Here is a 24,436-nt window from a genome sequence, read left to right on the forward strand (position 1 = left end):
CTTTATACTTATCGACTCCTGGCCTGAGGTGAGCTACTCGGCTTCGCGGTCGGTCTTCGGACACGGCCAACTAAGAGAGAGGCATGCGTTCAACATGAACAGGAAAGGCTCCAAGATTCAGTCCTTAATCGACACAGACGGAGTCACTGCAAACCGGCAAGCCTCCGTCCGGTCTTCATTTCAAATTAAGACTGATTCTTTTCCACGATAGCAAATATAGCCAACCGTGCCATATGTATCTTCCTATATCTCGCAGGTGACAGGAAATCACCTGACTTCTACCGTGTTTAAGCAGGGCTAAGCACTACACGAGCCTGAGCTACATAGGATTCAGGGTATCAATATCTGGACAAGGATTGGATAACCAATGCAGCAAGTGTTTGCATCCAACACCTAAACTTAATGCAACAATATATATGTAACAATAATACTTTAACTGCATTTCGAAAATTAGGAGGCTTAATATGCTCCAGGGCTTGCCTGGGATCCGACACAAGTCAGTTCAGTTAGGTTGCACCGTCCTGGTGACATCTCAGGTCCTAACACTTGCTTAGTCCTTCCATCTTCGGGATAGATCCATCAAACCAAAACTTCGGGTTTGGCTCCAACATCGCATCCTTCACGTGGTGCATCTAGCGTACCTAGATGAGATGCAATATGCAAGTGCATAAATATGAAGAATAGTACCATGAGACGCATCATAAAATAGCAAGCAAGACAAGCATAGTTTACACTAACACACTTAAGTACTTTGCGATGCTTACTTAAACATCACACAATCTATCATGCTAAGATGGCAAAGAAGAAGACAACACCAAACATGACACGAGTTTTCCAAAATCTCAGGTGCTCTAACTCAGTCATCATTCAAGGCATAAGTCACACTTAACAATATACAAGCAAACACTATAATTGGAATCTGCCAATTTCTGGACATGCAAACAACAGCTACAAGATTTAGCTATAACTGGAGTTACACAAATCCAAATGACTTGCAAGAAGACATTTTAGAAAGCTTATAAAATTATATACATTTCATCTATAACCATCATAGCATGATTCACAAGTTAAGTAGGTCGAAATTATACATTTACATAAACTGGTCCACAATTGACAGAGAGCAGCCATTTCTGAAACCCAACTTTAAACAGGCATAACTCACAAACTACTTGGCCAAATAACACCAAATTTTAATAGAAGCTAGATACATGAATTGTCTACAACTTTTATATAAACAAGTTTCACAACAAAGCACATTATCATGAAGAACTTTGCTAAGTTCCCAGATCTGTCCATAAACCACATCGGCAAGAAAATAAATATTAACTTATATTGCAAACACATAATTAGGCAAGACCAACTTTACCAACATGTCACACATGACTAAAGAACACCAGAAAACCTAGTGTCCATGACCAAATAAATTCTTTTAATGTATTTCTTAATTTATTTTAGATAACAAGATGACTTAATGAACATATACCAAAAGTATACAATAAATTCTACAAAAATTACAGTGGCTCACATATCCTCTCAATAGTCTACTGTACAAAGTTCACTCCATTTGAATTTGTATAGCAACCTCTATGAAAAAGACAAGTTGCTAAAGCAAGAAATCATGTGAGAGCGAGATAAACCAATAACTCACTCATACTTCATCCAATACTCATGAAATTTTTACCACACATCAACTATCACATGAGTAGCATGCCACAAAAATTTCACTTCATTTGGAGCCCTAGATCTGCAGTTATGGAAAATAACAAATTCAACTAGCATTACAACCTTACTGCACAAATCTATTTTTACCGTAAAATATTGAAACTAAAACATTCCATATTATAGATCTAATGCATAGAGAATTTCACAAGGATTCCAAAAAGTCCTCATTTACTATTTTACAAGTTTTCTACAAATTACTACGAATTTCCAATGTGTAGCATTCAAATCTGTAAAAACCAGAGAATAAAAAGGAAATTGAAATCTTGCATCGGGGTCCTTGTGAAAACATAAATTAAACGTCAGCGAATCGACCCTTCTCGGCACTATTCACTGGAGTCACTAGTTCTTCACATAACCCCCTGGACAACCTTCTATTTGCTCGCACGGTCCTTCTTCTTTCTTCTTCGTCGCACAGCGCAGAGGACAGACGAATCGGCCAACTCCGGCGCGGTGGTGCTACGTCGGCGGCTGCATGCGTGATGGCGAAGGCGAGGCGTGGCTGACAATGGCAGTGGACTGACCCACGGGCGGCCAAGGAAGGGCCGGTCTGGCCAGCGATGGCCTACGGCGGTCCGAGCACTAGAACAGCGGCGTGGCGGTGACGGCGCTGCGGGAAAAACGAGAGGGCCGGCGCGGCAAGGGCTACGGCGGCGCATGCGTGCCGTGCCTAGGCACCGCAGTGGAGGAGGAGAGGGAGCCACGCCTAAAGCATCAGCGGCAGCGTGAGCTTCGCTCGGCGTCAATGGCGGACGCGCTCTGGCACGCGCGTGCGGCACAGAGGGCGAGGGAGGAGGAGAGCAGGGCGAGCAGAGAGGCGAGTGAGGAGGCGAGGGCCGCTCGGCTTTCACTCCAGAAGGGCGCCGGGGACGCGACAGGGCAGCCACGCGGCAAGAGGCGCGCTGCAATGGCGGGTGCGCTCTGTGCATGGCGGCCACGCCCTGGACACGCGCCGCCCATTGGGGCATTTTACCGAGCACGTGGCGGGCAGCAGTGTAGGCAAGGTGGGAGCCGATTTGGGCCGTTTGCAGGCCAAATTTGGACATGGGCCCAAAACGAAGTTTGCTCACCCTGGTCAGCTCTACATTTCTTATTAAGGGTGCCAAGTCATTTGAGCTATGTATTAGTAGGTAATTAAGCCTCAAAGTGATAGTGTCAACACATTGATAGCGATCACGGAAATTCGCTTTCGGAGGTCAAAACTCGGTCAAACTCAGTGCAACTTTTTGTATGCTCCTCTCCATAATATAACCTTCATCTTTTATTTTTGGACCAACTCAAGTTGCTTAGCAAAATTTGGAGAACGCGGGATGTCAATGTCGATGTCAGTGAATTCCGGACTGCAAACACTGTCGGGCTGATTCAGCTTTTCTATTAGACTTTGAGCCTTGTTTTGATCCATTTTGAAACCGAATCATGACTTGGTCTTTTAACAAAGTTTGTTATAATCAAACTTTTATTCAACTTTCATTTCTGGTCAAACCTCATATCTGGTCCAGAAGTCAACTTTATTTCTCGGTCAACGCAAAGCCCTTTTTGTTATAGAATCTAGGGTTTCCATGATTTTCGGATATTTTCTCCATCTTTGCTCAATACGAACCCTTCATAACTTTTGTTGTAGAGCTCAATTAGAGTTGTTGGAGCAAGGTTGCAAGGTTTGGTTGACGTCATAGGTTTCCATCTACTTGATAAAGTAATTCATGCAAAGATATGACTTATCATTTCATGTGACTTTTTGATTCCAAACTTCATGAAACTTTTCCACGGGTCTAGATGGATGCATGGGGATGTAATGTACATGGAATAAGCATGTTTAACATTACTCTTGCATAATCTTAATAAGGGTCCATATGTAAGCAAATGTGCATGGCCCAAGTTTAAGTTGGAGCTCCATCATGTAGATTTGATCTTGACACCTACATTACCACTCGACATGTCATGTTTGAGTTTAAACCCATTGCTTAACTGGTGATAAACACCTGGGGTGTTACAGCCGGGAACCGCCCACCGCGATGGAAAAGAGCACCGTTGCCGGGGCTGGCAGCGTCGTTGGGAAGAAGCCACGCCGAACGCTTTCGTTGGAGAAGAAGCCACGTCAGGGGGAAAACATATTTGGGTAGCCCAGAGTAGGGGCTAACATGAATGGGTAGCTACACCAAATCTAGGGGGTTTAGTAGAAGGTCTGTTTGAATTTTTTTTTTTTTGTTCCCACTACTCAAATGAGAAGCAGGGGTCATTGGTGTTGCTCCTGCGGTAGAAGAAAATCTCAACCCTAAAATTAGTTATAGGTGGAGTTATGTGTATATTTTAAGGGTTTTAAAAGACCTCGTCTCCGATGGAACCAGAAAATCTCACGTTCAATATCTCATATGACATCTGGGTCCAATTTGTCGTTCACACCCTTTCTTCTGTTTTTCCTGTGCTCAGCCGTTCCCCGCGACCTCCGACTCTCCCAGCGCCGCATCCTCTGCCGCCGCCGCTCCTCTTCCTCCGTCGCCACTCCTTCCCTTCCTACGCTCCTCCTCCCATACTGCTCTTCCTCGGCCACCTCTCCTCCGCCGCCTGAACCTGATCACTGTCTACCGCCTAGCGCTTTTTCTAACCTTGGCTCGACCGCCCGCCGCCTGAACTCGTCTCGCCCGCGGCCGATCTCCTCCATCCGCTCGCCGCGCCGCAACCCGGAGAGGAGACTGCGCTCGGTCGAGCACCACCTAGGGTCCAGCGTCCTCGCGACCAGCTCCGGCGCGGCGTCCGCCCCAGCCCCGGTGGCCCCGCGACCGTCGCTGCTGTCCTACTTCGCCACTCGCCACCTTGGCCGGCGACAAGCACCAACAGGACACCAGGTATTCCCTCCCCTTGGTCCTCCCTTTCTGCTGTGCGAAGCCGTGCGCCCAAACCTTAACGTAATTCGTAGGTAAAACCGTGCGCCCAAACCCTAACATACTATTCGTAATCGGATCTGAATCTAATTACAGGTGTATATGCATATATTATGACTACTAACTAACTTCGATTGCTTTGCAAAAATTATTGGGTGTACATGTATACACCCATTCCCTTTACTGAGTCCGCCCCTGCTTTCAATAGATGTGCAAAAGCGCAAGCTATGTACTGAGATGGTTTACTTGGTAATGGAAGCGAATCCAAGGGAAAAAGCAAGCATGTACCAGAACCTGAAATTTCATTCAGAAATAACGGACGATGAATGTCCGTTTGTTCCCCCGAACATGCAGGAGAACTCCACATTGTATTATATTAATTATATTAATAAGAAAAGGAGTCTATTTTTTGGATTACAGAAGAAAAGGAAAAAAAAAGGAGTCTAGATGACTTGTAGTTGTACAACCCCTAATAGGGGCAATACGGAAAGGACTCGCCAAACGGATAATAATGCAAACCAGCGACCAAGAAAGAGAGACCATCATGGCCATATGCTATGGTGCCCCTTGCTCCCGCCATACACCACAACTTGGGCCTCATCTCTAATAACCCGCATGATGGCACCAAGGTTAGGCGAAAAGCCCTTAAAAAGACAAACACACCCATTTATATGTTTCCTAATACACCTTGCCGCCAACATGGCCAATGAGTTGAAACCCTTGCGGACGTCTGCGGCGTAAATGGCGACATTCCAAACAAGCATCTCGATGTCTTGATAACGCCCTGGGATTCCAGCCACAGGGTCCGTTGGTGCATGCTGCTGGCGGCGCCTTGCCTATCGTGGACGTGGCCCTGGAATTCAGGGCGGCTGTTTCGGTCCCTTTGCATGTTCTGCCATGGTTGCGTTCCCGGCGCCTTGGGTTCCCTGTTTCTTGAGTTGAAGGGTGTGGGCTTGGAGGCACGGTGGAGGCGAAGGGGCATGCAAAGGATCTACATTGACCTATCATGAAGAATTACGGCATGAGTCGGAAGCAGCCTCGATGCCGAGCACTAGTTGCCCGTCCTCTGCCCCACGAGTTGAGGCGGCCCAACTTATAAGAGATTTTGACTCGGTTGCCAGCTGGAATGCTTGAACTTGTGAACCTGCTGTGGCTATTGGTGAGGAGGAACACATGGCTAACAATGTTGCCAGAGCCCTGTACCTTGATCCTGGTATCCCGAGTGTTGCCACGGTTGATCTGGATGGGTCTCATGGGGTGCAACATTGTCCACTGGGCCTATGCCTGCTACTGAAGAAATTGGATCACAAGTAGGATGCATTTGACTGGATAAGTAATGTTATTTGCATAGCCTGCTATTCTTTTTGTAAGAAAACTATATATTTTTTAGATAAAGATTTCTTTTTGTAATTTTGTTACACAAAGTTTCTAAATGAACTTCACAAGAATCCTAGAAACTACTGAAATGAGACATGATAGGTATTTTGTTCCCATTACACTGTACATGTCAAGCAAACTAAGGGATGAAATACTGGAACAAACATTATACAGCTTCAAGGGGCAATTTGAGCAATAGTTATCTTCATAACAGAAATTTTGATAAAATGATAATGAACCTTGGAGGATTTAGGCATAATATAATATTCCGGTATCTGTAAGTGTATAGAACCAAATGCTATATTTTTGCTAAAGATTATTGAGCTTTTGACCCATGAGTCTACTAGAAGATACAGTTTGGATGAAATTGCAGTGTTTCATTTTGTCTTATGCTTGATACCAATATTCATTGGGTTTCAAATGTAATTTATCTGCTATGTGAAATCTAGAAACTGCCTCAATCAATTCATTTCTATTTATCTTGTTATATGTTCTGTCCCAACACATGGTTTTCTTGCACATTAATAAAGACTAAAAAATTCCAGAACAAAGCACTAAGGGTGCTCAGAGAAGGAAAAAAATGCTTTAGCTATATTTTTTTATTGTAAATCATGTCTGCTAATGAGACCAATTAATTAATACCGTGTTTTTAATCCAAATCATGTGACAGATCAAACTCTAGATCCTGCCACTCTGCCTCCCAGCATCCTATGACCACATGGTTTAGACAGTGCTGAGGTGGATGACGAATTGTGGTGCGGAGGGCCTACTCAATCACCACCACCGCCCAAACGGGGGCAGGTGGCATGCCTCTTGAAGACAGGTGAATTGCATAATACATGCGCATCTTGTCAGTCCTTTGAACTTACTATAAGCTCCTGTACCTCTCTAAGGTCTAAGCCAAATAAGTGCTCTTAACACTCTACATCACCATGCACAGGCACTGGTTGGAAACGGATTTTGTTGGCGCTCCTAGAGTTCAAAGTTCATACTTATGTACTTTCCTTTCTCCAATCATAACAAATCTTAGGCAGTTCAAGCTTAGCTGAATGTCAACTTGCCTCCACGTGCAAGATCCCAGAAACATTGCTATGTCTCGTCCGGTAAGTACAAATGAGCAATTATTTTCTGTGGTTTGCGAGGTTTTCCTAGTAGTAGTTTACTGAAAATGAAACAGCTGTGTACTGTACAGTCTTCTGCACCTTTTGTCTTTCTATGCTTTCTGTTTGTTTAGTTGCTGCATCTTATTTGACTCCTTGCTGCAAGGAAAAATGAAACTATGCGCTCCATGTTATTACATTTACTTCTAAAGAATAGTTACCTTATGATAAATTTGTAAAAAAATGCATTAGGTATAATTTTGCGCAGCCTGGTACTTGAGAGAGGTTATTATGTGATGTAGGTACCCAAAAGTTACCTTAAGTGTAATGGCTTGGCATATTCAAATCCTAATGAGGGAACCACAATGAGTTTACCTTGTTGTACTCTACCTGATTAATAAAGCTATAACAAAATCATGGAGCAATGGATTAGCTCTAGCAATATGGGCATACTATTGTAACCTTTACCCCACTTCCCCGTCTTGTAAAACAAAATAATCAGGTAGGCAATCATTTTCATAGGCTGATAGATGATTACAGCATGATTACCATGAAATAAATTTCATTTTTACTGAGTGACTTCCGACAATTTCTTAATATATTGATACACGGATCTCCTGCATATTCGAGAAAAAAAAGTGACTTCCGACAATTATCTCACTCCTGTGATGTAAGATGAGCCATTAATAAACCAATGATATAGCCATTGGGCGATTCAGCTTATGATCATAATACTAAGAAATATATAATCTATCTGCAAAAAGTTATTTCACGCTGTAAGCATTAAAGAAGTCATCTGGGAACTCCTTTCTTATCTACAACCATACAGTTTATCAATGATCTTTTATTTGGATACATTGCAAGCTGCAAATTACAATGCACAAAACCTAGCACATGAAAAGAGCTGTGAAGATCTGTTGCACGTCTATCTATGATGCAAGTATGTACCAAACAAAATTTACTCAAGTATGTTTAGCTGTTGAAGTTACATTACATGATATCTTACTATTCCAACTAAAATAATACTGTGATTTCGCTCTCATTACTGATTAGCATCGGTGCACATTTCACATATGTTCAAAAGTGATGTAATTTTGTCTAATATTTTTGTATTTTCAATTTAAGAAACCATATTGCATGTGTGACAAAAAAACGGTATTAATTAATTGAAGGTATCTGTAGGATCTTTGCATTTCTTGAGGTTCGAAAATTGAAGGTGCTCATGTGTTGGTCTATGATGTTCTATCTGCATTGGAATTACTATTTTATATTTTTTATACAGTGTTTGTTTTTAGTTTATAGTTGTGCTGCACCAGCATCTTATGTTTCCTTTCTGGCAGCTCGATTTTGCTGTGCTTAAATACAAAAATCAAAAGCTTGCGGAACAACTGGAAGTCCACAAATTTGAGTTCCGTGCTCTTGAGAGTAGATTTAATGATTTAAAAGAGAAACAGAAGACACATAATGAGACACTTGTCCTAGTCAAAAGTTATTGGGAGCGAGTAAGTTGTTCTAACCTTGCCCATGTTACTGTAACATATATATACATCATAGGCTCTCTGCTGAAATTCCCTTGTCCAAACAGCTCGTAGCAGATCTGGGTATAGTTCCTGTTTCCAAAAGTGAATCTTCACATTCAAGCTGCAGTACAGGGAACAACAATGTACGAAAGGGTATGGAATTATACTTTATGCATTACGTATATATTGGATATTGCATTGTTCTAGAATCATACATGGAAGGATTCTATGATGTCGCTGGCTGCTGGTTGCTTATACTTCTTTCTACTAATGGAGCGAAGTAGTAGTATTTTGAAACATTTTCTATTTGAGGTGTTTGTAGTTCTTTTCTCTTTTGAAAGTAAATTTATGACAAGAGATTTACATGCATGTCTCCAGAACTAGCTGTTACCAATTGATGAGTGTTAACAGATAAATTATTTATTTGAATAGCTGGCTACTATATAGCCTTTGCTGATTTATATTGTCTACTTTAGATGTGTCTTATTTTTTCGTTTGTCCTTCATATACATGCACATCTTATTTGTCGGATGGTATATGCTTTCGCCTAGAAACAGACTTTTTAAATGGACTTATGGAGGCTGGTGCCACAGAAAGTTCAGGTTCTCCCAATTGCCAACTAGGAAATGACGTCTCTTCAGAACAATCAACAACAATTGATATTCTGCAGAAGCTATTCCTTCCATCAAATGGTCCATGGCATGTGAATAACGAGTTTGTTTCTGCTGCTCTCACGAAGTTGCCAGAAAATGGTTTGTTCTGCCCCATATTTTCTGTTGTAGAATAGCTTTCATGTGTCATTTAAGGTATGCTAAAATTTTCCTTAATTTGCTCATGTTCTCTAGAACACAGCAGGCAATTGCACAGTGCTACCAGCGATGTGTTATCCAAGCTTCATGTGATGATGTGTGCGGTAGATAATCTTCACTTGAAACACAGGCAGTTAGCAGGGAACTATCAAAAACAAAGAGATTTGAATGCCTGGAACAGAGCTGAACAGAAACGTCTGAAAGGTATTTTGTATTTGTTTTGTGGACGGTATTTTTGAGGGGTTTCCATCTCTAATAGTATTTGTGTTCTTTTTTTTTTTGCGTAAGATCATCAAACAAGTTAATACTAATCTCAGTTAAAATGGTGAATGCCTTGTGGCAATAATAAGTTCATTATGTTGTGAAACTGTAAATCGATTGTTTCTTGCAGTGGCACTGCCAACACATGGCATACCGATACTATGTTTTCTTCTATTATGTGTACCTAGCTGTCGCGTAATGGTAAACTAACCCAGTATTTATGTACTTCTCAAGAGGAGTTGACTAGTGTTGTTGCCAAGTTGGAAGGAAGTAAACAAAAACTGGCAGTACTGAAAGCACAGGGAGACAATAAGCAAGCAACACCGATCCTTGTTCCTACGCTGGGAAACAAAAATATGACTGCAGAAAAGGTGAGAGATAAACAAACAGAACTGCAAGATCTTGAAGCTACCCACAAGGAGTTAATGGTAATATCAAGTTCTTATTTTTAGAGCTCCAAACTATTGTCTAGAATGCTAGATGTGTATGGACTTTTAAGCTTGCACGCTAATATGAGCAGGAGTTGATTTCAAAACGTTTGGAGGAAATTAGAAGACTGCATACAGAGAGAATTGAAATTTTGAACAAGTTAGCAGCTTTTCAGGTTCGTTGAACCAAATATACACGATCAACCCAGAACACATTGCTTCATAATTTTGGACTCCCATACCTAATTTTTATTGTGTGGTTGAAGGTTAGACTTTGTAATGTCAAACTTAATATGCCCTTTTTAACCTTGTTTTGTTGCTCCCAGAATATACTGACGGATTTCAAAAGCATTCGCTCTTCCAAAGCTTTTCAACTTGTCAATGACCAACTTCAGAAGTCACAAGCAGAACTTGATGATCACCAAACATTGTTAGAGAAATTACAGGTGGTTACTGGTCAGTGCATTTGCATGTCTGTATAGCAGATTTGTTTCCCAAGATCTGATCTTTGGTTAAACTTCTATTTTCCATGTTTCAGGTTGAGATGGATACCTTTGTTTGGAGAGAAAGGCAATTTAATCAAAAGGTTGATTTGGCTGAAATCCCCCAGAAGGTTTCTGCATACTGTGTATCTAGAATTGCTGATCTTGAAAAGGATGTGCAGAAACTATGTAATGAAAAGAATATGCTTGTGCTGAAACTTGAAGAGGCTTCGAGAGAACCTGGTGCTGTAATCACAACACAGCAAGTTTGAAATACTTTTCTATCGGGTCATTGTTCAAAGCTGGAAATAATATTCTTTTTTTTATCTGTCAGGTCGGAACCAGGTTATCTCGGAATTTAAAGCTTTGGTGTCATCACTACCGAGGGAAATGGGTGCTGTGCAAAGTGAACTGTCCAAACACAAGGATGCTTCCTTACAGTTGCATTCCTTGCGAGCAGAAGTTCATTCACTTTCTAGTATCCGAACTAGAAAGGTAAGTTCCATTTTGTTAGTTTGCACGGTCAGTGGGCAAGTGGAGTTGATTTGCTGATATGTCAACTTTTTACATTTTGTTTTTTAGGAACAAGAAATTGAAGAAACATCATGTAGATCTGCCCATGCTGGATCTGATATAAGCCAACTTCAATCTCTGGTAAGCATCTTCCTTTTGGATTTTCTTTGTACCTTGAAAACTTAATATTTTCTGTACTGGTTACAAAGGTGCAATGCATCTACTGCATGATTTGTTCATGCCATTGTTTTATTTATATTAACATATTTTACATATCGTAGGTCCGTGAGTTGAGGGAAAATACTCAGGAGCTTAAGCTATTTGTGGAGTTGTATAAGCATGAGTCCACTGATTCCAGGTAGGTTCATCTTATGTCGTAATCAAATTGTGGAATAACTTCTAAGGGTGACATTTCTGGGGGTGGGGTGGGTTGCATGCTACTCGTTTATGGCATGTTATATCTTGTAGCTCATCCTTAGTCCCATTGGCCTGTGTGATCACGCTAGCTATTGCAGTTCTTTTTTTTGTAATTTTACTCCTATTTTAGTGATGAAAATACTTAACTGAGCATTTCAGCTTGTCTACTCTCCAGTTCATTTATGGTTACGAGTTTCTGCTATATTCACATGTCTTACTCTCTTGTGGCAGACAGCTGATGGAATCGAGAGATAGGGAACTCGCTGAATGGGCTCGAGTCCACGTTCTCAAATATTCTCTTAATGAAAGTAAATTAGAGCAGCGTGTAATTGCAGCCAATGAAGCTGAAGCGATCTCTCAGCAGAGACTGGCAACTGCTGAAGCTGAGATTGCTGAATTAGGGCAGAAGCTAGAAACTTCTAGGAGGTATTCATGCATCTATTCACTCTTCCTGCTATCATTTAGAAATTAGAAACACAGTCAGAAAAGACAATTTATCTCCATTTTTTTATACTGGGTGGGTTCAAGACTGTTGAAATAGTACAGGAGGCATATTTTCTTTTATAAAATTTTCAAGTAAAGTGATATCAAGTGCTGGGTTTCTATGGCTCAGAGATCTAGTGAAACAATCTGATATACTGAAGTCTAAACATGAAGAATGTGAAGCGTACGTGGTGGAGATCGAGGTGTGGACAATCTTCCATGTATACCTTTCGACCATGGTTATCAATATTATATTTTCAGGCCTCAAAATTTTATTTTCTACTACAGAGCATTAGCCATGCCTATGAAGACATAATGTCACAAAATCAACAATTGCTACAGCAGATTATTGAAAGAGATGATCATAATACCAAGGTGATGATTCAAAGAACCGATTTAATCAATTATTTTTTGTTGATTTGTTCTCTCCGTGTTATTGTTTATGACTCCTGTATAGTTTTACTTTAATTCTTTACTCCTTAAGAAGAGGTCCTGTTTTCCACCCCCATTAAATCGCTTTATGTGAAATATTTTTTCATTGTTACTCTGACTAATGCATCCAGTTTATTTTTGCTGCATCAACGCACATCTCTATGGGCTATGGCTATGCTACTATCCAATTCAATTCTTATCCTCCTAAAAACAGGCGAGAGGAACAATTTAGAAGATAGTTTGGTGGAATGAGATGATCTAAAGGAAGAATAAGTAGAGGGATATTGAGGACAAGGGATCACCATGGCTAGGGACATCAGGTGGGGATGGAGGGTCACCATTGAGTTCAGCAGAAAAAGGGGCCAGTTTTCTGGGTTGACTGGTGTGTCTGTGTGGCCGAAGAGACTTGGGTTGTGGGTTACTGGTTTTCCCCAACTTTTGGTGTCTCAACTGCGCCGTGCCATGCTTGATACAGCACCTTGTACAAAAATGTCACCATGGTGGCTTGGCATCCTGCCAGAGAGTCCATGCATTCATTATGCCATCCATAGTTTTTGAATTTATAGGGGTGCTTCTTGTAGCCTTTTGGATTTAGATTTTGCTGCATATTCAGGCATGGCGTTGAGATTTTCAGTGTTTTTTTTTTTAAAAAAAGTGTGATATTGTAGCTTAGGATCAGTGGTTAAGGAGTTTCTTATATTTGGCGCCTTAAAATAAGCAAAAGGAGGAATGTATGGCATGGAAGCCATAGGAAGGATTACTGCCAGACCATTAAGAAGATGTGAGAGCGTGCTCTGAGCATGCCGATCAAATAAAAAAAAGGCTACATATTAAAGCAAATATATGAAGCATAATGGAATCCAGAGCGGGAGCTCTCTGCACTGGGTACGCCCTTATAATGGAATCCAGAGACCAGAGTTGCAGTGTTTCAACTTTTCCTGACTGTAGAACTAGATACTTCTGACGTCTGTTATTTCAGACCAAACTAGGAATCAAAACTTAATACTGAGTACATGAGTGGTGAGCCTTTAAGCCCTGGTGAATAATTATCAGTGGCTATAGAAACCATGGTGGGTTTCAACTCTAGCCTACCCCAACTTGCTTGGGGGACTAAAAGGCTTTGTTGTTGTTGTATAGAAACCATGGTGGTTTCCTGGATTTGTAATACCTGCTATGGAGATAGTTTCTTGGCCAAAGGAATTTGGCAACCTGCGTTGCTTTGAAGTTGAATGCTCCCTCTGCTATGCAACACGGATACGGATACGTGTATCGGTATCGGAAGGATACGGATACGTGGATACGGCAATTTTCTAGAAAACATGATACGTGGATACGTTTTACTATTTTTAATAAATAAATAATAATACAAATTAAAATTGTGAAAGTCTAAAACTCGAGTTACAGGAAATCCTAATGTCGGTTCTCTATTGTGATTGTGGCTGGTAGCCACAGCCCACAGATCCTATGCTAGGATTAGCAGTAGCACTTAGCTTGTGCCAGCACTACCAAATTTGGAGAGACCACCTATTGCATGCAAGCAATGAAGCAATCAAGAATGGGAAAAAATCAGGAAGGGGAAGTGGGGAACAAACAAAATTAAGCAAGAACTGCAGAAGTAGAGTAGATCAAGAATAGGGAAGGGGATGTACATGCAGAATTAGAGTAGACAGCATCCTCTCCCCTGCATCCCCTGCATCACGGGAGCTGGCCGCGACCATGACGAACTGCTAGGTGCTCCCCAGCACGGCGATCTGGAGGAGGATGGCATGGAGGGGCCAGAGGCTCGGCGACGGCGGCAGGCGAGCAGTGGCGCATCCCCTGCGCAGGAGGCGGTGCACATGTACGCAGGAGGCTGTGCGCGGGGATGGAGGCTCGTCTCCAGCGAGCGGGGGACGGAGGCTCGTCGCCGGCGGCCGGCAAGCGGTGGCGGAGGCTCATCGCCGGTGACCGGTGAGCAGGGACGAGGCTTCCTTGTGCGTGTTCGCTGGAGGCGGCGCGACCGCACGAGGTGCGAGCGTCGGGGGCTAGGGCGTCGGGGAGACACAGGGAGACATTGTTTTTGTTGGGCTGGGCCATATCCCAGATACAGATACGTATCCACAGGCGTACTCAAGAATTGCGAAATTAATAAAAAAATTGGATACTCTGCAGATACGTATCGGGCGTGTATCTGACGCGTATCCGTATCGATACATATCCGACACGCGATACGCTCCCTCAGCCACGTATCCATGTAACGTAGTCCCTCCGTTCCAAAATGTAGTTTGTTTTAGTTTTGTCCTATGTCAGACTTATTTATTTTTTACCAAGTTCATAGGAAAATGTATTAATATCTACATACCAAATAAATGCACGATCATTCGTGGTGCATATAATGAAACTAATTTGATTTTGTAGATGTTGATGTGTTTTTCTGTGCCCTTGGCCAAAGTTAGGAAATTTGACTCAAGATAAAATAAAAACGACCTACATTTTTAATGAAGTAATGGAAAAGGTCGACTTCCTGAAAATGGGCATGTTATTTTGCATTTTGATTTTACAGATTGTAGCATTGTGTAAAGCAAAAAGAGTGCATTGTACCCTGTGCTGGTTCTGTTTTTATTGAATGCACAGGAGAACTGTTAGCCATTGTATTGAAGTAGGAGCAAAGCCAACATCTTCTACTTCCCTTTGCTTTCTCTTGTTTTCCCTTTTTGTAACTTGTGCTAGCCATCTTGCACTTAAGTGTTACCAATGGCCCTGAGAAAACTAATATGGATTATTGCTTAGTTTTTTTTTCTTTTTTTTGCAAATAATCTGTTTAAGATGTCTTAGCATACTGTAATGATATGCTTAGGGCATTATAGTTGAGTTAATTTTGTTGTGATCATGAAGTGAGTGTGATTTTGTTGGGGTTTCACTGGTAGTGAAGCTTGGTTACTTATGTGAACTGAAGTTAGACCTAGGTTGTTTTGAATGTATGGAACTGTAAGGAATAAGGATCATACCATTTTTCAGTGGATGTTGACGTAGTATCTTAGTTACCTAATTGCTACTGCAGCTTTTCATGGAGGGTGTTAAAGCAAAACAGTCACATGATGCTTTGCATTTGGAAGTGTGCTCGTTGCAAAGAAATTTGCAGCATGCAAGTACTTTGATGGATCTGTGTAACCAGAAAATTATCCGCCTAGAGGACCAGGTTGGTGGCACATTCATACTGAAGAGCTATACTATTCTTGCTGGAGATCTGAATATTGAAAATTATGAATTTCTAGCTAAGAGGTTGGTCAGAGCGGTTGAGGAGACTGTCAGAGGATGGAATGCAGCAGTCTATTTCATTGGGCAATTCTCAAAGAAAGCTGGCTGGTATGCATGGAGAAGCTCCAAAGCTCAGGCAGTCAATGGATGTTCTACAAGCAAAGGTTGGGAGCAATCGGCTGGAAGTTGCTGAGCTGCTTATAGAACTAGAGAAGGAGAGGTGGTTTATACACGCATTTCCTTTTATTTTAGCAACTGGTTTCTTAATGTTTGGTCTAACAAGATCAGTTTTTCTCCAGGTTTAGTAAAAAGAGAATAGAGGATGATTTGGATCTAATGTCAAGTAAAGCTAATTCTCTAAGAGAAAAGACAGATAATTCAGCAGTCCTTCAAAAACTTCTCCATGAGGCCAAGGAGTACAGGGGAATACTAAAGTGTGGTATTTGTCATGATAGGCAGAAAGAGGTACGTAGTCTTTAGTTGTTCCTGGTATACTGACAATAGAAATGAATATTTAATCGAATGATGATTTTTCTGTTTGTAGGTTGTGATTGCCAAATGCTACCATCTCTTCTGCAATCAGTGCATACAGAAGTCACTTGGTAGCCGTCAGAAGAGGTGTCCATCTTGTGGACTAAGCTTTGGTGTTAACGATGTGAGACCTATCTACATATGAAACAGAAGGTTGGCACCTTTGTCGCACGCACCAAAACTGCTTGGTGCTTACTAATTTTCGGTATATGGTAGGCGGCCATGGTGGTTCAGTTGGTGATGTAGCATAAGCTTCTGTAGTTTGTACAACCAAACATGCAAGACGCTACATGTGATTGCTGGTACCCGCTGGCATATATGATGCTGGTGTTACCTCAAGCGCCTTTTGTAAAGTTTGCTTGCCTTGCCCAATCTGGTAGGATAGCCTGACCTCGTCAAACCACTAGTTCTTTTTAGGAGAGACAGATCCAACAAATGAGGATTGATGCTCTCCGCAATAGTGTGCAATGTATAATATATAGCTTTAGTTAATTTCATTGCTGTAGCTGACAGTAAGAATGTAGTTTTCTCTTTTTGAAATATACTGGTTATCCATTTTGTATGTTTCACGAGATTGCCAATAGTGAGATTACGTCTATAAAAAAAAAGGTGAGATTCCAGTTTCATGCATTGCTTCTGTGTGGACTTCAACCAGAAAAGCATTGATCTTCACTTTTCTGTTTCTTATTAGGCTTTCGGGCTCGCCGCTATGGTCACGTAACGAGGCGTTGCCTGTACTTATTTCTAAGAGTTATTAGAAAGAGTGAGTTGATATTCTCTCTTTTTTACTGTATTGTTTATGAACAGAGACCTCAGGCCCCTATGGTATTAGAATCGTTACCAGTATTTTGCAGTGTATGTTTTGTTGATTCGGTTTGCACGCCCTGGTATACATAGGTGGAGCCACGTTGGGGCCAAAGTGGGCCACGGCCCCCCCTTGCCACCGAGAATTTTGGACTAGTAAATCAGAATGGACGTGGCTTTGCTGTTAGTTGGCTTGAGGAGGATAAAAGAACGAAGAGAAGACGATTGAGCAGCGACGCCTTGGCTGGCCATGCAAGAGAAGAGAAAAGGGTGGTGTCTCTGATGATACTCGACTGATGACAGAGAAAGCAGGTATTGAGCTGTTACTTGTGGAGCACTATGCCAATTTAAGGAAGAAAACAAGAAAATTGGAAGATGCTTGTGTATATTTTTTTGTTCAGATGCAAATTGGCCCCTCCTACAATTTGCTTCAGGCTCCGCCACTGCTGGTTTACATTAGTTGTCTGTTTGTAAATGCAGTTTAAAACGGTGTTATAGGAATTATGCACTAGCAGAGTGAGCACCTTTTATTTTTATATACTAGAAAAGGCCGCTGGACTTTTTTTAAAAAATAAAAATGATGCATGTACATGTATGAGTTAGATCTACTTGTTCTTGCATTGATTCTTATCAAAATTGGGCATGGCAATGAACGAATTCAAAAAAAAAAAAACCTAAAAAAAGTTGGATCAAATTATAAGATGATGGAACGACAAAACAAATAGTAATAATGAATTCCTTGTATATTTTTATATATTAAATAATAATTGCACTTAGTGGAGATGATATAGATGTCTTGCATGGGAGATGATGTGAGTAGTTAGCGAGAAATAATATGGATAGCTTGTATATTGAGATAAGACTCGTAGTGGGTTTGAAAATATAAGATGTATAGATATAGATACTAATGCGCTGCAAAGAGAAAAAAAACTTTTACTATTATTAAAAGAACAGAGTGTGATAGAGATAAAAGAACCCATGGCATTCTTAACAACTTTAAAATCTAAAATCCTATCAGGTTGAGATAACGACTTTAGAAAACCGAAAATGAGGTGACCTTATCATGGCATGACTTCTTAAGTCAGGGTATATTTGGCCATGCAGCCTGAGCCCGTCGGCCTGGCCCAAGGCCCTTTTTTTGGTCCGGCCCAAGCACGGCCCGGCACGGAAGCTAGCGGGCTCGGGCTGGCCCGGCCTGGAGGAGCAGGCCGTGCCTGGGCCTTACCCCAGGCACGTGGGCCGGCACGGCATGGCCTGCTACAGAGCAGCTGGCCCGCTAGCGGCCCGGCCTGCTCGCGCCCCGCCACGCGCCCCGCCCGGTCGCCCCCGCATATCTAAGCGGAAGCTGCTCGCCCAGTCGCCGACTCGCCGCGGCCGCGCCTCACCCTTCTCCGCTCCGCTCGCACTCGCACGATCGCACCAACCCCCGATTCCCCGAACCCTAACTCCCTTCCTGGCTTCTCCTCCCCCTCCCCGCCGTCCCGCGCAGTCCCCTCCCCACGCACGCGGCCGGATCCTCCTCGGTGGCGTCCACCGCCACCTCCCACGGGCTGCCCCTACCTCCTCCTGCCACGCGCGGGTGCGCGGCCGCCGCCTCCAGCCGGATCTACCTCGGGGACGAGCACGCCGACGACCGCCGCCACCTCCCACGGCTACCCTGCGTCCATCTCTCCCTCCCTCTCCCTGTCCCTCCCTCAGCTCAGATCCGGCTGCCCCGTGCGGATCTCTCTCCCTCTCCCTTCCTCCCTCAGCTCAGATCCAGTGGCCTCCCTCTCTCCCTCATCCTCGGTGCACGGCGGCGCCCTCCCTCTCCCCCCATCCTCCATCCCTCCCTCCTCGTACGTTCGGATCCCCCTTTCCCTCTCCCTCTCCCTCCCTCCCTCAGCTCAGATCCGGTGGCGGTGGCCTCCCTCTCTCCCTCATCCTCGCTGCACGGCGGGCTCCCTCCCACCCCCTCTTCATCTCCTCTCCATCGCTTGAGGGAGGGCACCGCCTACGCAGCTCCTTCCCCCGAGATCCGGAGCTCCGCCGCTCCCAGCCCCGGTGGCCACCTCCTCGCCTCCCCGCGCGGCCGCGGCGCACGCGCCGGCCTCGAGCACGCCGGCAGCCGCCCTCCTCCCCCAAGGCTCCCGCGTGGTGGCTGGCCTCAGTGGGCCTCGGGCTGGCACGACCTGTGAAAATGGCCGTGCTTCTCGGGCTGGCCCGGCACAGAAATCGGCCCATAGGGCCGTACCTGGGCCGAAGGCCAGGCCCGTGGCCCTGTGAGGCACGGCCCGAGAGGCACGGCGTGCCGTGCTGGCCCGGGCCCGTGCCGTGCCGGGCCGGGCCGGCCCGTTGGCCATCTATGAGTCAGGGTGGGCGTTCGGTTCTCGGTTCAGTTTCGGTTCGGTTCTCTCGGTTATTGATGAAATTCGGTTCCTGGAAAATGGGAACCGATCGGTTCCAAAAAAATTTAGGAACCGAGCATTTCGGTTCTCGGTTATTTCGGTTCGGTTCCGGTTCTAACTGAACTAACCGAATTTTTTTAGAAGACCTCAGGACAACAATAAATATATCTGTTGTAAGGCAAATTTATGCAACACTATGTTCATTTTTCATAATAATAATGTATAGAAAAACAATAGCAATACGGTAACACAAATATATAGCAATTCAAATATAAAACACTACACATAAACCAAACATAATCTTACAAATACAAGTGAAGTATAATTCATGTAATTCGGTTCTTTCGGTTAATAGGTTAACCGAGAGTAGGAACCGAATTTTCTTCGGTTATTTCGGTTCCTCAATATCAGGAACCGAATTTTTCGGCTCTGTTTTTTTCGGTTTCGGTTCCGGTTCTTTTGGTTCGGTTTTCGGTTCTCGGTTAAATTTGCCCAGGGCGATTCTTAAGTGTCCATTCTGGAGTACCCTACAGCATGCACACGATTTGGGGGAAATATATGAACTCCTTCGTTACTGAGAGTGAGAAACCGATTTATGGTTGATGCTGGTACGTTCACGTAGATGCACGATGATCTAGCATGATGATGATGCTAGTCGAACTATTTTGAACTGCTGAAAATAGCCGGTTTGACCTCGTGCACACCTTCTCTATGTGAATCTCTCTCTCACTCCCCCCCCCCCCCCCCCCCCCCCCTCTCATTTTCTCACTTGATTTTCTGGCTACACGTATTTACTTGAATCCACGTGCTTCATCATTGGCAGCGTAAAACGGTATTACTTGAATCCACGTGCTTCATCATTGGCAGCGTAAAACGGTATGCCCCCGTTCGGTTTGCTGAAACTGGCTGAAAAACAATGTTCTGACTGAATTGTTATGAGAGAAAAACAATGTTCCGGCTGAAAAAACAAGCCGAACAAACCGGTTTCTGGATAAGCCGAACGGGACCTATGATTACGAAGACTGCTTTTATAGTTAACACAACATCTACTTCATCATATACTGAGGAGGACTGTTTGGATCTTACTAATTTTAGCATGCTGCTAACTACTCCTGTTTAGCACATACACCATCTCACTTGTTCATAGGTGCTAATAGATCCATAGACAGAAAAAGCACCTTATTAGCACACCTTGTCTCGATCATCATCTTTATTAATTCTAATAATAACATGCCACAGTTAGGACCAGGAATCAAAACATGCCGACGGACGGATCCAACGACATCAATCGAGGGCCCTACGCGAGTTGCGATCTTCCCCCAGCGACGGAGGACAACGATGGACACCTTGTCTCGAGCACGCCGGCAGCCGCCCTCCTCCCCCAAGGCTCCCGCGTGGTGGCTGGCCTCAGTGGGCCTCGGGCTGGCACGACCTGTGAAAATGGCCGTGCTTCTCGGGCTGGCCCGGCACAGAAATCGGCCCATAGGGCCGTACCTGGGCCGAAGGCCAGGCCCGTGGCCCTGTGAGGCACGGCCCGAGAGGCACGGCGTGCCGTGCTGGCCCGGGCCCGTGCCGTGCCGGGCCGGGCCGGCCCGTTGGCCATCTATGAGTCAGGGTGGGCGTTCGGTTCTCGGTTCAGTTTCGGTTCGGTTCTCTCGGTTATTGATGAAATTCGGTTCCTGGAAAATGGGAACCGATCGGTTCCAAAAAAATTTAGGAACCGAGCATTTCGGTTCTCGGTTATTTCGGTTCGGTTCCGGTTCTAACTGAACTAACCGAATTTTTTTAGAAGACCTCAGGACAACAATAAATATATCTGTTGTAAGGCAAATTTATGCAACACTATGTTCATTTTTCATAATAATAATGTATAGAAAAACAATAGCAATACGGTAACACAAATATATAGCAATTCAAATATAAAACACTACACATAAACCAAACATAATCTTACAAATACAAGTGAAGTATAATTCATGTAATTCGGTTCTTTCGGTTAATAGGTTAACCGAGAGTAGGAACCGAATTTTCTTCGGTTATTTCGGTTCCTCAATATCAGGAACCGAATTTTTCGGCTCTGTTTTTTTCGGTTTCGGTTCCGGTTCTTTTGGTTCGGTTTTCGGTTCTCGGTTAAATTTGCCCAGGGCGATTCTTAAGTGTCCATTCTGGAGTACCCTACAGCATGCACACGATTTGGGGGAAATATATGAACTCCTTCGTTACTGAGAGTGAGAAACCGATTTATGGTTGATGCTGGTACGTTCACGTAGATGCACGATGATCTAGCATGATGATGATGCTAGTCGAACTATTTTGAACTGCTGAAAATAGCCGGTTTGACCTCGTGCACACCTTCTCTATGTGAATCTCTCTCTCACTCCCCGCCCCCCCCCCCCCCCCCCCCCCCCCCTCTCATTTTCTCACTTGATTTTCTGGCTACACGTATTTACTTGAATCCACGTGCTTCATCATTGGCAGCGTAAAACGGTATTACTTGAATCCACGTGCTTCATCATTGGCAGCGTAAAACGGTATGCCCCCGTTCGGTTTGCTGAAACTGGCTGAAAAACAATGTTCTGACTGAATTGTTATGAGAGAAAAACAATGTTTCGGCTGAAAAAACAAGCCGAACAAGCCGGTTTCTGGATAAGCCGAACGGGACCTATGATTACGAAGACTGCTTTTATAGTGAACACAACATCTACTTCATCATATACTGAGGAGGACTGTTTGGATCTTACTAATTTTAGCATGCTGCTAACTACTCCTGTTTAGCACATACACCATCTCACTTGTTCATAGGTGCTAATAGATCCATAGACAGAAAAGGCACCTTATTAGCACACCTTGTCTCGATCATCATCTTTATTAATTCTAATAATAACATGCCACAGTTGGGATCAGGAATCAAAACATGCTGACGGACGGATCCAACGACATCAATCGAGGGCCCTACGCGAGTTGCGATCTTCCCCCAGCGACGGAGGACAACGATGGATCCCATTCCCATCTCGCTGCCGCCCCTGTCTCTGAAGTCTGAACCCATCGTCGTGAAGGGCTAGCGGACGGGCGAATGAATTGACACGAGCATGCAGGCGCCCACACGATGACACGACACCGCGCAGGCAGCACTCGTCCTCCCTCTGCTTCGTGCTTTCTTCTTCCCCCCCACTGCGATCTGCTTTTGCAGATCCTGCCCGGAGACGTCACATCGCAGCCTGCGCGGTCTAGTACTGTAGCTCGTTGCCCAGTCAGTCAGGATATGCCTTCCTTGCCGCAACAGGCTTCCTGCGCAGACTTTCCGGCCAGGCATGGCAACCAAGGTCTGACTCATGGTCGGCAACCAAGATCCTTTTCTGCATTGTTTACAACCCCGTTTGGCTTACCCCATATTCAACTTGTTCGGCTTCTTTTTTCAGTCGGAACAGTATTTTTCTCTCACAACAATTTAGCCAGAACAGTATTTTTCAGCCAAAATTCTGCCAGCCGAACGGGGCAATATTATTATCTGTCCTAGACTTTTCCACTATCGTCAGTACATCTCTTGACATTCAGAGTAGAAATACGTTGCCATGCCTGTGCAGTGCAGATTGCAGCATCACAAGCTACTACGTTACCAAAGGATTTTCCGGTTTTAGGTCTACTGAGAAGCATTCACAGTTCAGTAGCGGATCACAGTTTATTTTTTGGATCCAGCAGTAGATCACAGTTGAGCAACAAGATCAGGCATTCAGGCCAGAGATATTTTCCAACAAGGAGAGAGAGGCCGAGCCGAGATATCATATATGTCAATGGCTGGCAGCAGCTGAAGACAAGCCGGGCATCATCATAATTATGTCATGGAACTCAGCCATAGATAGATTAACATGCTGCTATTAATTGATTTCGCATCCATCAGGTTTTAAGTTCTCATCATCACAACCAAATGAAGTCAGGACTTTATGAATGATGAAGGGGCACCAGCTTCAGTGTTCGAGGTCGTGGTCATGGCACCAGCTTCAGTGTTTTATGTGTTGGGGATGCCCGGCCTTCGTCTTCCGGTTCTCGCCATCGCTCTCCCACCGATGGATGGTTTCTTTTTGCAGTGCACCGGCGTACTTCCCGCCTATTTTCCTGAAAAAGGGCCAAATTTGGTTTACCATAGGTTTTTCTTGATGACAAGGGTAATAAAAATGAAGGCTCAAGTCTTCGCTGAAACTTGAAAACACAGAGTAAAGAGTCAAAACTCTAGTGATAAGATGCACACCCTCACAAGTCACCTTGCAGGAGGTGGTTCAGTTTTGTTTTCATTGACATTAACATAATAAGGGCACTCCATAACCGAGAACCCCACATCTTTTCTGATTTACGAGCACAATTGCATAATTCATCCAGATTTGAAATGTTCAGTTGCAAGTTTCAAACTGCTAAAATTTCTTATGCTTCCAAATGACGTGCCCAAAAATTACTACTGAATTGCTTTGCATATGACTGTTTTCAGATGTCCTTGCCCACCAAGGCACTACCAGAAATCATGTTCTCTTGTCCAAACAATCAACCTTCCGTTCACCAAAAAACAGTTAGGATAGTTCAACAAAGAAAGAAAACCTAACCCATTTGTATACTGCATGAAACTATCAGACAGGGCCAAAGGTTGATTAGCAACCCACCTAAAGTACATGGAGGTCCTAAATGTGTGTTGTTATCAGTCATGTACTGGGCCACATGTCCATGTTGTCTCCCTCAAGCAACTAAACAACTACACATGCAAGCAGAGGAACAATGAAGAAAATCTTGTGTTCAAGAAAAGTTTTAAACACAGCACCAATCCACCCATCCTCAACAAGTGAAGCAACATGCTTTTCCAGCCACAGATCATGGCCAACATGGACCACAGTACCACATAGATCTGTGACCAGCGGAACAGAATAAACAGGTAAAATTTAACAGACATCATTGGAAGCATAATGGAGGGACAGCAAAATGGCAAATGCACATCTTTCCAATTACTCCCATCTACCCTGGCAGCAGTGGCCAATGTGACAAATATTGCCTAAACTTCACTGTTTACCATTTCT

At 43.7% G+C, this 24,436-nt stretch overlaps 1 protein-coding gene across 4 annotated transcripts; it reads left to right on the forward strand.

Annotated features, from left to right (window-relative positions):
- Positions 1 to 4,103: 4,103 nt before the first annotated feature.
- Positions 4,104 to 17,549, forward strand: LOC136519536 (E3 ubiquitin-protein ligase BRE1-like 1). Of its 4 annotated transcripts, XR_010774948.1 has the most exons (23): positions 4,104 to 4,562; positions 6,646 to 6,798; positions 6,916 to 7,078; positions 8,416 to 8,577; positions 8,661 to 8,748; positions 9,147 to 9,347; positions 9,441 to 9,608; positions 9,900 to 10,093; positions 10,186 to 10,269; positions 10,420 to 10,539; positions 10,632 to 10,818; positions 10,910 to 11,070; positions 11,158 to 11,229; positions 11,370 to 11,446; positions 11,737 to 11,931; positions 12,119 to 12,191; positions 12,277 to 12,363; positions 15,461 to 15,598; positions 15,675 to 15,877; positions 15,957 to 16,122; positions 16,202 to 16,341; positions 16,880 to 16,951; positions 17,086 to 17,549. XR_010774948.1 is itself a non-coding variant. In XM_066512922.1 (21 exons), the coding sequence occupies exons 3-21, from the start codon at positions 7,025 to 7,027 to the stop codon at positions 16,331 to 16,333; spliced, it is 2,562 nt and encodes an 853-aa protein (XP_066369019.1). In that variant the 5' UTR covers positions 4,105 to 4,562; positions 6,646 to 6,798; positions 6,916 to 7,024; the 3' UTR covers positions 16,334 to 16,811. The 4 variants fall into 4 exon arrangements, 3 of the variants coding, with proteins under 3 accessions (XP_066369019.1, XP_066369020.1, XP_066369021.1); XM_066512922.1 differs by lacking the exons at positions 16,880 to 16,951; positions 17,086 to 17,549 and having other exon boundaries at positions 4,105 to 4,562; positions 16,202 to 16,811; XM_066512923.1 differs by lacking the exons at positions 16,880 to 16,951; positions 17,086 to 17,549 and having other exon boundaries at positions 4,105 to 4,562; positions 9,153 to 9,347; positions 16,202 to 16,811.
- The last annotated feature ends 6,887 nt before the right edge of the window (positions 17,550 to 24,436 follow it).

The sequence above is a fragment of the Miscanthus floridulus genome, chromosome 18 (genome assembly GCF_019320115.1).
Source record: "Miscanthus floridulus cultivar M001 chromosome 18, ASM1932011v1, whole genome shotgun sequence".
Lineage (NCBI taxonomy): Eukaryota > Viridiplantae > Streptophyta > Magnoliopsida > Poales > Poaceae > Miscanthus > Miscanthus floridulus.